This window comes from Mobula hypostoma, chromosome 5 (assembly GCF_963921235.1).
Source record: "Mobula hypostoma chromosome 5, sMobHyp1.1, whole genome shotgun sequence".
Classification (NCBI taxonomy): Eukaryota; Metazoa; Chordata; class Chondrichthyes; order Myliobatiformes; family Myliobatidae; genus Mobula; species Mobula hypostoma.
Genome location: NC_086101.1, coordinates 118416161 through 118430747, shown reverse-complemented (window position 1 = coordinate 118430747; position 14587 = coordinate 118416161). Strand labels below are relative to the sequence as shown.

Sequence of the window (14587 nt, the reverse complement as noted above, 5' to 3'; positions counted from 1 at the left end):
TGCAGCGCCATGGGTGAGTGTTCCAAAAAAAGAAAATATAAAATGTACTTCACCCCAGACTACACTGAAGTGTACCCCTGCCTAATAGGGGTCAAAAATAATGACAGTGTTGCTCGCTGCCCTGTTTGCAACAGTGACTTTTCTATTGCCCATGGTGGGTTAGGACTGTAAAAGACATGTTGAGGTGAGTTTAACAGGTGTCATTCGTTCATTAGCATAGCTAACGTTATTTAAACTAGCTGGCTCTGCCAGTTGATGAAGCTGCTTTTGGTGCTGTCAAATTCTAATTGTGATGTGGAAAGGGCATTCAGCATGGTGCATCACATTAGATTAAATTAGATTAGATTAGATTATGAGGACACTCAATCCTCATTTATTGTCGTTTAGAAATGCATGCATTAAAAAATAATACAAAGTTCCTCCAGAATGATATCACAGAAACACAGGACAAACCAAGACTAAAACTGACAAAACCACATAATTATAACATGTAGTTACAACAGTGCAAAGCAATACCATAATTTCATAAAGAGCAGACCATGGGCACGGTAAAAAAAAGTCTCAAAGTTCCGATAGCTTCATCATCTCACGCAGACAGTAGAAGGGAGAAACTCTCCCTGCCATGAACCTCCAAGTGCCGCCAACTTGCCGATGCAGCACCCGACCGCAGCGGACTCTGAATCTGTCCGAAAACTTCGAGCCTCCCACCAGCCCTCCGATACCGAGCACCGAGTACCATCCTCTTCTGAGTGCTTTGACCCTGTCCCGGCCGCCAAGCAACAAGCAAAGCCAAGGACTCAGGGCCTTCCCCTCCAGAGATTCTGCATCACACAGTAGCAGCAGCAGTGAGGCAGGCATTTCAGAAGTTTCACCAGATGTTCCTCCGTGCTCTCACGTCTGTCTCCATCAAATCAGGATTGTGCATGGCACCCTACTTGACAGATAACAGATATCGCCACCGGAGTGCTACGTCGCGCCGTCATCTTCTCCTCCCGCCATTAAGATAGAATTCAGAAGCCAGCTGTCTCACAAAACACTAATGAATCTGATGACTTGCAAAATTAACAAATTCATTGACATAGACTACTGTGAGGTTGAGACTTCCGGCAAAATGCTCAAATCTGCCAAGCAAGCCACATCACAGTACAAGGAAAGTTTTCAAAAGAAATAGAAAAGCTATTTGCATTAGCATTTAGCTATTAGCATTGAGACTGCCAACAAAATACTTAACAAGGAATATATATATATATATATGTGTGTGTGTGTGTGTGTGTGTGTGTGTGTGTATGTAAATAGTTTTAATATGTGATCAAACATCAAATAAATTGTTGTGTTCTTTCATAATCAAATGTCCTGTATACATACACCCTTGGAGGTCGACCGGCGGGGTGCGGGGGGGGGGGCGCGAGGGTGGTGGTGCTACCTCCCTGAAATGAGTTTTTGCAGGGTGGGATGTCTGATATGTTCCCCTTACACTTTTCTCCTTTCACCCTTAAGCCCTGATCTCTGGTTGTCGTCCCACCCAACCTCAGTGGAAAAAGCCCGCTTGCATTTACCCTGTCTATACCCCTCATAATTTTGTATTCCTCTATCAAATCAACCCTCAGTCTTCTGTGTTCCAGCGAATGAAGTCCTCACCTATTCAGTCTTCCCTTATAACTCAGGTCCTCCAGTCCTGGGAACATCCTTGTAAATTTTCTCCGTACATCTCTCCTGTAGACAGATGACTAAAACTGTACACAATACTCCAAATTAGGCCTCACCAACGTCTTAAACAACTTCAACGTAACATCCATCTCCAGTCGTTAATACGTTGATTAATGAAGGCCAATGTGCCAGAACGCTCTCTTTACGACCCTGTGTAACTGTGACACCACTTTCAGTGAATTATGGAGCTGGGTTCCCAGATCCCTTTGTCCTACCACTCTGCTTAGTGCCCTACTGTTCATAGTGTAAGACTTATCCTGGTTGGTCCTACTGAAGTGCAAAACCTGCATTAAATTCCACCTTCTATTTTTCAGTCTGTTTTTCTGGCTGGTCCAGATTCCTCTGCAAGCCATGGTAGTCTTCCTCACTGTCCACTACACCCGCAATCTTGGTATTTATTTATTTAGAGATGCAGCGCAGTGTAGGCCCTCTGGTTCATCGAGCTGTGCTGCCCAGAAATCCCCCCATTTAATCTGAGCTGAATCACGGGACAGTTTACAATGACCAATTAACTTAACAACTACTACATCTTAGGATTGTGGGAAGAAACTGAGCCCACGCGGTCAAGGGGAGAACGTAAAAGCCCCTTGCCGGCAACGGCGGGAATTGTACCTGGGTTGCCTCTACAGTAAGGTGTTGTGCTAACCACTGTGTTACTGGCCTATAATTTCCTGGTTTATTTTTAGTACCTTTCCTGAACAGCAGAACAGCATTGGCTATCCTCCAATCCTCTGGTACCTCACCTGTTGCTAAGAATGATTTAAATATCTCTGCCAGGGTCCCAGCAGTTTCTGCACTTGCCTTCTGTAGGGTCTGAGGGAACACCTTGTCAGGCCCTGGGGACTTATCCCTCTATTTTGCCTCAGGACAGCAAACACTTCCTCCTCTGTAATCTGCACAGGGTCCATGAAGTTGATGCCACTTTGCCTCACCTCCGTCCATCTCCCGAGTAAGCACAGATGCAAAAAAAAATTACTTAGGATCTCCCCCATCTCTTTTGGCTCCACACGCAGATTATCATTCTGGTCTTCCAGAGGACCCATCTTGTCACTTGCAACCTTTTTCTCTTAACATATCTGTAGAATCTCTTAGGATTCTCTTCCACCTTGTCTGCTAGGGTAACTTCATTCTTCCTTTCAACCCTCCTGATTTCTTTCCCAAGTGTTCTCTTGTATTTCTAATACTCCATAAGCACCTCGTTTTGTTTCTGGCTGCCTATACCTGCGATGTACCTCCTTGTTTTTTTATGAACCAGGACCTCAGTATCTCTTGAACACCAAGGTTCCCTACACCTGTAATCTCTAACTTTTATTCTGACTGGAACGTACAAGCTTTGTACTCTCAAAATTTCACTTTTGAAGGCCTTCCACTTACCAAGTGCACCTTTGCCAGAAAACAGCCTGTTCCAAAACACACTTGCCAGGTTATTTCTGATACCATTGAATCTCAAACCGCAGACCTATCTTTTTGCATATTTACTTCGAAGCTAATGGCATTGTGATCACTGGATGCAAATTGTGTCCCTACAGAAACTTCTATCACCTGCCCTAATAGCAAATCAATATCTAAGCTCTCTCACTGGGACTCCTACGTACTGATTAAGAAAAATTTCTTGAACACGTTTGACAAACTCTTTCCCATCTAGTCCTTTTACAGTATGCATGTCCCAGTCAATATGTGGAAAGTTAAAATCACCTACTATCATAACCTTATGTTTCTTGCAACAGTCTGCGATCTCTGCAAATTTGTTCCTCTAAATCCCTCAGATTGTTGGGTGGTCTGTAAAATAGCCTCATTAACATGGTCATACCTTCCTTATTCCTCATTTCCATCTATAAAGCCTCACTAGACGAGTTCTCCAGTCTGTCCTGACTGCACACTGCCATGACACTTTCCCTGACTAGTAACACCACCCCTCCTCCTTTAATTCATCCTGCTCCGGGTGGTGGGGTAGAGATGCGCCTCTACCAAATGAGGTGTAAGGCGCTCCTTCCGTTTGCTAGCCTGCAGATCACCCTTGGGCAAGGTGTTAGACTTTCAAATCAGGTTCACGTGAAGCCATTGGAGCAGATGGTGGATGGCCCTACGAGCTGTACCATCAATTTAACCCCAGCCTAATCATAGGACAATTTACAGTCTAAGTCCTAGGACTGTAGGAGAAAACTGGATCTCCCAGGGACAAATCCAGGCGTTCTACGGGGAGGACTATGGAGACTCCACCCGGAGGATGCTGGGATTGAACTCTGAACTCTGGGAGGCCCTGAGATGTAATGGCGCTGTGATACCTACAGATGAAAATGTGAGAGCTGGGAAAGACGGGGGGGAGGCTGCAATGCATCATCTGTCTCAAGCAAAGAGGCCCCATTCTGACTGGCTGCATCACCATTTGGTACAGAGGGGCCACTGCACAGGATTGAAATAAGCCGCTGAGAGTTGTAAACTCAGTCAGCTCCATCATGGGCACTAGCCTCCATTGTATCCAGGACATCTTCAAGGAGCGATGCCTCAAAAAGGTGGCATCCATTATTAAGGACCCCATCACTCGGGACATGTCCTCTTCTCATTGCTACCATCAGGGAGGAGGTACAGAAGCCTGAAGACACACAGTCAACAATTCAGGAACAGCTTCTTCCCCTCTGCCGTCCGATTTCTAATGGACAATGATCCCATGAGCACCACGTCACTACTTATTCAATTTAACTTTTATATATTTTTTAATTGAGATACAGCATGGAACAGGCCCTTCCCGTTCTTTGAGCCGCACGACCCAGTAACTCCCTGATTTAATCCTAGCCTAATCACGTGACAATTTACAATGACCAATTAACCTACCCACAGGTGCATTTTTGGAGTGTGGGAGAAAACCAGAGCACCCGGAGGAAACCCACACGGTAACGGAGAGAACGTACAAATTCCTCAGTGACAGCACCGGGAATTGAACCTGGGCCTCTGGTACTGTAAAGCATTGTGCTAACCACTACACCACCATAAAGCAGCAGTGAGAAGTGAACATGACCTGGGTGTTGCCTCTACGAATTACAGAGAAATGAACTTATGGGTAAATCATTAAAACGATATGAAATACTACAAAAACTTATAAATTAATATTTTAATGTTAATGATGAGGAATGCCATCTTGTAATTGAATGTTTTCAAGATTATGAAAAAGATTCAGAATCAGAATCAGAATCAGATTTAATATCCTTATGTTCTGAAATTTGCTGTTTAGTGGCAGCAGTACATTGCCAAACTTAATAATAAAACTGTAAATTAAAAGGTTAAATTAAATAAGTAGTGATTAAAAAACAGTGAGGTTGTGTTCAAGGGTTCAATGTCCATTTAGGATTCGGATGGCAGAGGGGAAGAAGCCTTTGCTGAATCGCTGTGTGAGTGTCTTCAGGCTTCTGTCCCTCCTTCCTGATGGTGAGGATGAGAAGGAGGCGTGCCTGGGGTGATGGGAGGTCCTTAAGGATGGATGTAATGTTGAGACTTTATAAAGCACTGGTAAGTGGGTGTACACACAAGGAAATCTGCAGATGCTGGAATTTCAAGCAACACACATAAAAGTTGCTGGTGAATGCAGCAGGCCAGGCAGCATCTATAGGAAGAGGTACAGTCGACGTTTCGGGCCGAGACCCTTTGTCAGGACTGTCGACTGTACCTCTTCGTCAGGACTGTCGACTCTACCTCTTCCTAGAGATGCTGCCTGGCCTGCTGCGTTCACCAGCAACTTTTATGTGTGTTGCTGGTAAGTGGGTGTAGATTTTTAAAAATAATATAATTAACCATATTATTGTATTTCATAATTCAATTTATTTTATTTGATTGACCATGAATATGAGATACCGTGATTGTATCAGTGTGATTTATATATAGTGCATTATGTGCTACCTTATTTTGATTTATAATAAGTATCCTTATGAATTCTGTATTTATGTATATGAAATTTAATAAATGTAATAAAAATATTGGAAAAAGAAAAGAAAGAAAGCACCAGTGAGGCCTCACTTGGAATATTGTGAGCAGTTTTGGCCACTTATCTTAGAAAGGATGTGCTGAACCTGGAGGGGGTTCAAAGGAGCTTCACAAAAATTATTCCAGGATTTAATGGCTTGTCATATGCGAGTGTTTGATGGCTCTGGGCCTGTATTCACTAGAATTTAGAAGAATGAGAGGCGACCTCATTGAAACCTATCGAATGGCGAAAGGCGAGGATAGACTGGATATGGAGATGATGTTTCCTATGGTGGGAGAGTCTAAGACGAGAGGACACAGCCTCAGAATAGAGGAGTGTCCTTTTAAAATGGAGATGAGGAGGAATTTCTTTAGCCAGAACCATAGAACCATAGAAACTACAGCACAGAAACAGGCCCTTTGGCCCTTCTTGGCTGTGCCGAACCATTTTCTGCCTAGTCCCACTGACCTGCACAAGGACCATATCCCTCCATACACCTCCCATCCATGTATCTGTCCAACTTATTCTTAAATGTTAAAAAAGAACCCACATTTACCACCTCGTCTGGCAGCTCATTCCATACTCCCACCACTCTCAGTGTGAAGAAGCCCCTCCTAATGTTCCCTTTAAACTTTTCCCCCCTCACCCTTAACCCATGTCCTCTGGTTTTTTTTCTCCCCTTGCCTCAGTGGAAAAAGCCTGCTTGCATTCACTCTATCTATACCCATCATAATTTTATATACCTCTATCAAATCTCCCCTCATTCTTCTACGCTCCAGGGAATAAAGTCCTAACCTATTCAACCTTTCTCTGTAACTGAGTTTCTCAAATCCCGGCAACATCCTTGTAAACCTTCTCTGCACTCTTTCAACCTTATTTATATCCTTCCTGTAATTTGGTGACCAAAACTGAACACAATACTCCAGATTCGGCCTCACCAATGCCTTATACAACCTCATCATAACATTCCAGCTCTTATACTCAATACTTTGATTAATAAAGGCCAAAGTACCAAAAGCTCTCTTTACGACCCTATCTACCTGTGACGACACTTTTAGGGAATTTTGTATCTGTATTCCCAGATCCCTCTGTTCCACTGCACTCCTTAGTGCCTTACCATTAACCCTGTATGTTCTACGTTGGTTTGTCCTTCCAACGTGCAATACCTCACACTTGTCAGTATTAATCTCCATCTGCCATTTTTCAGCCCATTTTTCCAGCTGGTCCAAGTCCCTCTGCAGGCTCTGAAAACCTTCCTCACTGTCTACTACACCTCCAATCTTTGTATCATCAGCAAACTTGCTGATCCAATTTACCACATTATCATCCAGATCATTGATATAGATGACAAATAACAATGGACCCAGCACTGATCCCTGTGGCACACCACTAGTCACAGGCCTCCACTCAGAGAAGCAATTCTCTACCACCACTCTCTGGCTTCCAATGTCTAATCCAATTTACCACCTCTCCATGTATACCTAGCCACTGAATTTTCCTAACTAACCTCCCATGCGGGACCTTGTCAAAGGCCTTACTGAAGTCCATGTAGACAATATCCACTGCCTTCCCTTCACCCACTTTCCTGGTAACCTCCTCGAAAAACTCCAACAGATTGGTCAAACATGACCTACCACTCACAAAGCCATGTTGACTCTCCCTAATAAGCCCCTGTCTATCCAAATGCTTGTAGATTCTGTCTCTTAGTACTCCCTCCAATAACTTACCTACTACCGATGTTAAACTCACCGGCCTATAATTTCCCTGATTACTTTTCGATCCTTTTTTAAACAACAGAACAACATGAGCCACTCTCCAATCCTCCGGCACTTCACCCGTAGACAGCGACATTTTAAATATTTCTGCCAGGGCCCCTGCAATTTCAACACTAGTCTCCTTCAAGGTCCGAGGGAACACCCTGTCAGGTCCTGGGGATTTATCCACTTTAATTTTTCTCAAGACAGCAAGCACCTCCTCCTTTTCAATCTGTACAGTTTCCATGGTCTCACTACTTGATTCCCTCAATTCCATAGACTTCATGCCAGCTTCCTTAGTAAATACAGACGCAAAAAACCTATTTAAGATCTCCGTAAATACAGATGAAAAAAACCTATTTAAGATCTCTTATTTAAGAGAGTGGTGAATCTGTGGAATTCGTTGTATGTCTTCACGTATATTTAAGGCAGAGGTTGATAGATTCTTGATTGGTCAGGGCATAAAGGGATATGGGGAGAACGCAGGAGATTGGGGCTGAGAGGGAAATTGTATCAGCCATGATGAAATGGCGGAAGAGACTCAATGGGCCAAATGGCCTAATTCTGCTCCTATATGGTCCTATGGCTGTGGATCAAGAGGTGTGACCTGCGGACAAAATGCTGCTGGGACACAAGCTAGGGCCTGGTAAATGTTGGCTGGATCACCTGGATGAGAGTCTCTGATATTTAAAGACTGAAAACACTTGATGACCCCAGGTTACATCACTGATGATGTGTCCCCACGCATCCTGAAATGTATCTCAGCAACTATAGATTCAAAAGAGTCAAAGTACATTTATTATTAAAGAATGTATAAATTTTACAACCTTGAGATTAGTTTGCTTACAGGCAGCCACAAAGCAAGAAACCTGAAAGAACCCAATTAAAAATATAAAGACCAACCCCCAATGGACACAGAGAAAGTGAAAAAAAATCACAAATCAAGCAAACAATGTATAAATAAATATTTTGAAAATTATTAAAGAGAAATATTGTACATGAGCTTATAAATTAATATTTTCAAGGTTATGAAAGATAAATTGACAATGAAAATCGAGGAACACTATTTTAAAATCTGCATGAAGCAGTAATTTTGTACCCACGTGGTATGTGTATTTCGAAGTGGCGGTCGCGATTTTGACGGCGCCCGTCTGTCGCCGACTCACCGTAGACCCGCCCTCAGCCTATGATTGGCAGGTAATGGCGGCGGTGAGGAGACGCGGCTGAGGGGAGGAGGATAGGAAAAGCTGATCGATCGCTCGAGTCGCCGCCGCTGCTTCTCTCTCTCCCTGTCTCCGGGGCTCCGGCCGCCGGCATGTCGGCCACGGCTCGCCGAAAGCAGGAGGAGAAGCACCTGAGGCTGGTGCGCGAGCTGGGCGCGCGACCGCACAACCGGCAATGTTTCGAGTGCGAGCAGCGCGGGCCCACCTACATCGACATCACGGTCGGCAGCTTCGTGTGTACCTCCTGTTCGGGAATCCTGTGAGTAACCCCAGGGGTGGGGAGTGTGTGTCCCCGGGGGTGGGGGGAGGGAGAGATCCCGGGCGTGGGAAGTGTGTGTCCCTCCCAGGGGTGGGGGAGTAGTGTGTCTCCCAGGGGATTGGGGAGTATGTGTGTCCCTGGGGGTGGGGAGAGTGGATGTTCCCCAGGGTGGAGGGAAGAGTTCCCGGGGTTGGGGAGTGTGTCCCCAGGAGGCTGGGGAGTGTGTGTGTGTGTGTGTCCCCCGGGGTGGGTAGAGATCCCCGGGGTAGGCCCACCTACTTCAACTCCAGGGGGCTGGGGAGTGTGTGTCTCCCTGGGGTGGGGAGAGAGTGTGTCCCCCGGCGGGTGGACCCACCTGCTTTGACATCACAGTCGGCAGCTTTGTGTGTACCTCCTGTTTGGGAATCCTGTGGGTAATCCTTGGGGGGGGGGGCATCTACATATGTACCACATGTTTGGGTATCCTATGAGTCCAGTGGTGTAGAGTGGGGATTCTGGGAGCGTGTGTCATCCAGTGAGTGGGGAGGTGAAAGTGTCATTCTGTAAATTGGGTGGGGGGAGTAGGTGTGTTAAACTGTGTCAGGAAGGGGGAAGGATCTTTCCTGTGTCATGGGAATCCTGGGAGGAGATGGAAGTGGGTCACAGGGTTAGAGTGAACAGGCTGTGTCTGTTGGGTGGTTGGATTCACAAGACCATCTGGGCAAATAACCAGAGGTGGGTTATATATGGGACGCTGGACAGCACTTGGGGAGATTGGAGTGACAAGCAGAGCTGATAGCTTGCTAAACACATAGTGGAAAGCATGTTGGGGCTAGGATTGTACACAGATTGGTAAATTAGTTTATTGTACAAGTTGAAGTTTATTGTGATCTGACTGTACATACATACAACCAAACAAAACAGCATTCCTCCAGACCATGATGCACCCACACAACATATATCACACTTGTCACATTATACAAAATATACAACATCTAATCAAATAAAATAGTGATAGTCATAGTCATACTTTATTGATCCTGGGGGAAATTGGTTTTCGTTACAGTTGCACCATAAATAATAAATAGTAATAAAACCATAAATAATTAAATAGTAATATGTAAATTATGCCAGGAAATAAGTCCAGGACCAGCCTATTGGCCTAGGGTGTCTGACCCTCCAAGGGAGGAGTTGTAAAGTTTGATGGCCACAGGCAGGAATGACTTCCTATGACGCTCTGTGTTGCATCTCGGTGGAATGAGTCTCTGGCTGAATGTACTCCTGTGCCCACCCAGTACATTATGTAGTGGATGGGAGACATTGTCCAAGATGGCATGCAACTTGGACAGCATCCTCTTTTCAGACACCACCGTCAGAGAGTCCAGTTCCATCCCCACAACATATATATTTTAAAAATATTAAAATATATATATATAAAATATACCCCACAAAATATATTTAAAAATGCACGTAGTAAAGCCCAGCACAGATAAACAGTAAACGGTTCACCATCCTGGTGACGAGACCTCGGTGGTGGCAGGGTATTCATTAGTCTCACAGCCTTTGGGAGGAAGCTGTGACCCAGTCTGGCCGTCCCAGTGCTGATGCTCCTGTACCTCCTTCCTGACGGTAGTGGGTCAGAGAGATTGTGTGGTGGGTGATAGGGATCCTCAACGATGCTTTGAGCCCTTTGTATAAAACACTCCCAGGAAGTGTCGCGAATAGCAGGGAGGGAGATCCCGATGATCCTCTCGGTGGCTTTTTACTGTCCTCTGCAGGGTTGAGTATCAGGATAAAGTGGAAAAACTGTTGTGTGTCATCCATACAGGTCATTGAATCGAGACAGTATAAAGGTAAACAATCTGAGGCGTAGGTTATATAAAGTGGGTGCAGTGTGGGAAGGTAGTACCTGGTGGTCTAACAGTGCTTATCCAATCATAGGGGTTAGGGTATGTAGAGTATTTGATGTAGAAGGACTTATAGGAGCCATTTATCTATTTTCTGTCCATATTGTATTTTGTGTTGCTTGTTTAATACGGGTAATCTGTCACCTGGCTTAGTGTGTGATAGAAACAGTTGGGTGTAGTTAGGTATTCATGCTTTCTCTTGCTTGGTTTAATTCAGTCTAGTTGAGAGGGAGTGAGCCACAGGGTGATTTTTGTAGTTAACTGCTTCGTTACGCTTATTTCAATATATTGCTATAAGATAGTTCGTCTTTGCTGATTTCATAATAAAGGATCAAATGTACCTTTTTCGACTTGGAACTCAGTTATTTGGAGGTGATGACCTCTCACTGTTACAGAGCACAGAACAGGGGCTCCGTTTGGTGTCTGGCATGTGAATGGTAGAGCCTACTGTCTGTAGCTTGGGCATCAATGCTGTGGAAGTTGGCCTGGCAGAGGATACTGAACTTGGCTTGCTTATCCATCCACTGAACATAGATTGGAACAGCACAGGGCAGGCTCTTTGGCTCACGGTGTTGTGTCAAACTGCCTACACAATGCCCATATCCCTCCATTCCCTAGCTATCTAAGAGCTTCTTAAACACCTCTATTGTATTGGCTCCTTTGAGCCCAGCAGTGCATTCCGGGCACCCACTGGTGTCTGTGTGTGTGTGTGTGTGTGTATTTAAAAAAAGAAAGTAGTTCCACACATCTCCTTTTGAACTGACTCTCTCTCATCTGAAATCTATGCCCTCTTGTGTTAAAACATTTCGACTCTTGGAAAAAGGTACTGGCTTGTGACTCTCACAATTTTGTGAAATTTTTTCAGGTCTGTCCTCTGCCTCCACTACACCAGAGAAAACAATCCAAGTTTGTCCAACCTCTCCTCATTGCCCGTGCCTTCTAATCTAGGCAATGTCCTGGTAAACCTCTTCTGCATCCTCACCAAAGCCTTCATAAAATGGGGTGACCAGAACTGAAACAATACTCCAGATGCAGCCTAACTAGAATTTCATAAAGCTGCAGCATAACTGCTTGACTCTTGAACTCGGTGTCCAGACTGCTAAAGCAAGCGTGCCATATGCTGCCTTTACTGCTTTCAGGGAAGCTGTGGACTTCGGATCCCAAGATCCCTCTGTACGTCAACACTTAATGGTCTTGCCATTAACAACGTACTGGCCCTTTACGGTTGAAGGATTTTGTAGGGATTTTGTCATCAATGTCTTTCTGATAGTTGACTCCCGACATCTGGAAAGTGGTTTATGTTTTTCAGGAACATGCCATAGCCCTTTGTAAGAGAAGCATAGTTTAAAAAAAAATCAAAATGCTTGAGGAGGAATTCAGTGCATCTACATGAAATGGTGTAGGAAAGCAGCATCCATCATCAGAGATCCCCACCACCCAGAACAAGCTGTTTCTCACTGCTGCCATCAGATAGAAGGTACAAGAGCCTCAGGTCTCACAGCACCAGGTTCAAAAACAGTTACTACCCCTCAACCATCAGGCTCTTGAACAAAAGGGGATAACTACACTCACTTGCCCATCCGTTGAGATGTTCCCACAACTGATGATCTCACTTTCAGGACCCTTTATCTCATTATCTCATGTTCCCATTATTTATTGCTATTTATTTATATTTGCTTTCACACAGTTGTCTCCTGCACTCTGGTTGATCTTTCATTGATCCTGTTATAGTTACTATTCTATAGACTTGCTGAGTCTGCCCACAGGAAAATGAATCTCAGGGTTGTATGTGGTGACATATATGTACTCTGATAATAAAATTTACTTTGAACTTTGATCAGTGGGTCAGGTGACAGCTGTTGAGGAAAATGGAGGCAAATGTCCATTTCTTGCCATAGATCCACAGAGTTCCTCCAGCGTTGCTCCAGTTTCCAGCATCTGCATTCTCCTGTTTCTTCGTAGTTCGTGGGGTGGGGGGCACATTTGTGAAGGACCTTTGATTTGCAGGTGCCAAGTGGAGGGAACATGCTGTCATCTGCTTCAGCGAATGAGTCAGTGACAGTTTGGAGCTTGGTACACATGCATCTTCAAAGTTCAAAGTACATTTATTATCAAAGTAGGTATACATTATACAATCTTGAGATGTGTCTCTTAACAGGGAACCATAAAACAAAAAAACCCCAGAAAATTAAAAAAAAGACAATCAAATACCAAATGTGTAGAGAGAAACAAAATATGTAAATAACGAATGCAAGTAACTGGCGTTCTGAACTGAAGTCCACAGAGTCTGTCCCTTAGTGGAGCAGTGAGCTGAACAGGCCCGTCCCTCACATCAGCTCCTGCACCCCGACCTTTACAACCTGACCTGGCGCCTAAATCATCACCCAACTGTCAGGTTGAGTTGCTTCAATACGCTCTGAGGCCCGGACCCCAGACCACATTCTCCATTCTGCAGCCCCACTGACGTTTGGCTGACTTTGTGTGAGGAGTATGCTTATCAGGGGTTGATCGCCTCATTAGTGCTGAAGATTAACTCCATCCCTGCGGGAAGTTTCTTGAATGTGAAGTGCTGCACTCTGACGATTGAACAGTGTTGGGGTAGTGACGCAGTCTTGTACCGAGTTTGACTCTTCTGTAGACCTGTTGGTTAGAATTTGATCATCTAGAAGCAAGCATAAGATGACGGATTTCTGTACGCAGGCAGAATTTGATGGGATGCTCTGCAGATGGATCACTGGCAGGAATGATCTCTCCCCCTCGTTAGTGAGAGAAAGGGCCTGTTACAGTGTTGAAGTGTTGGGATGTTTTTTGTTGATGGTTTAGAGGTCATGGCCTCTGGGGGCTTGCTACTGTTTGTGCATGGGGGGAGGGGGGCTTTGGGAGTTTTAATATTTCTGTCATTCATTCTTTTGGGTTTTTTCTCTGTTTTGTGGTTGTCTGCGAAGAGCAAGGATACCAGGTTGTATACTGTATACTTTCTCTGATATTAACTTGAACCATTCAATCATTGAGTTGCTCCCAGTTGGAGTCAAAGGCTTTCATGAGGATGAAAAAAGACTAGACATTGTGATGATACTACTCTTGGAGTTGGTGTATAAGAAAGATTGTGTTCACTGTGCCTCTAGACCAGGGGTTCCCAACCTGGCATCCACAGACCCCTTGCTTAATGGTATTGGTCCATGGCATCAAAAAGGTTGGGAGCCCCTGCTCTAGATGAACAGAACCTACACTGCTTTCAAGGAGGAACTTAGAGGAGGAAGATTGAGGAAGACAGGTGATATCTTTCCCTGTGGCAGGCTGGAGAGAGATCCATCTTGTCATTACCACATTCAGATGATGGTTTTGGTTGCAGCATCGCAGGTGCGTCCTCTTTTTATGGAAGAAAGTCCAGTGATTTGTGATTGAAGATCTTCACTTCCAAATCCAATAACTTCTATGATGATACACATGTGAAAGTCTGCAGATGCTGGAAAACTAAAGGAACTCATACAAAATGCCAAAGGAACTCACCAGCTCCGGCAGCATCTATGGAAGTGAATAAACGGTTGACGTTTCAAGCTGAGGTCCTTCTTCAATACTGAGAAAGAAGGGAAAGACACCAGAATAAAAAGGTGGGTGGTGGGGAAGGAGGCTAGCTGGAAGGTGATAGGTGAAGCCAGGTGGTAGGAAAGCTAAAGGGCTGGAGAAGATGGAATACTGTAGAAGAGGAGAGTCCACCATAGGAGAAAGGGAAGGAGCGGGGGATTCAGGGGGAATTGATAGGCAGGTGAGAGGACTGAGTGGGGAATGGAAGAAGGGGGAGG

At 44.7% G+C, this 14587-nt stretch overlaps 1 protein-coding gene across 2 annotated transcripts in view; it reads left to right on the top strand.

The window, feature by feature from the left end:
* The first annotated feature begins 8604 nt into the window (after positions 1 to 8604).
* LOC134346964 (arf-GAP domain and FG repeat-containing protein 1-like) overlaps positions 8605 to 14587 on the top strand; it is a 129355-nt gene continuing 123372 nt past the window's right edge. For both annotated transcript variants that reach the window (XM_063048873.1, XM_063048872.1), the window contains exon 1: positions 8605 to 8898. In XM_063048873.1, coding sequence (XP_062904943.1) covers positions 8732 to 8898 — 167 coding nt within the window. In that variant the 5' untranslated portion in view covers positions 8605 to 8731. The remainder of the gene's footprint in view (positions 8899 to 14587) is intronic.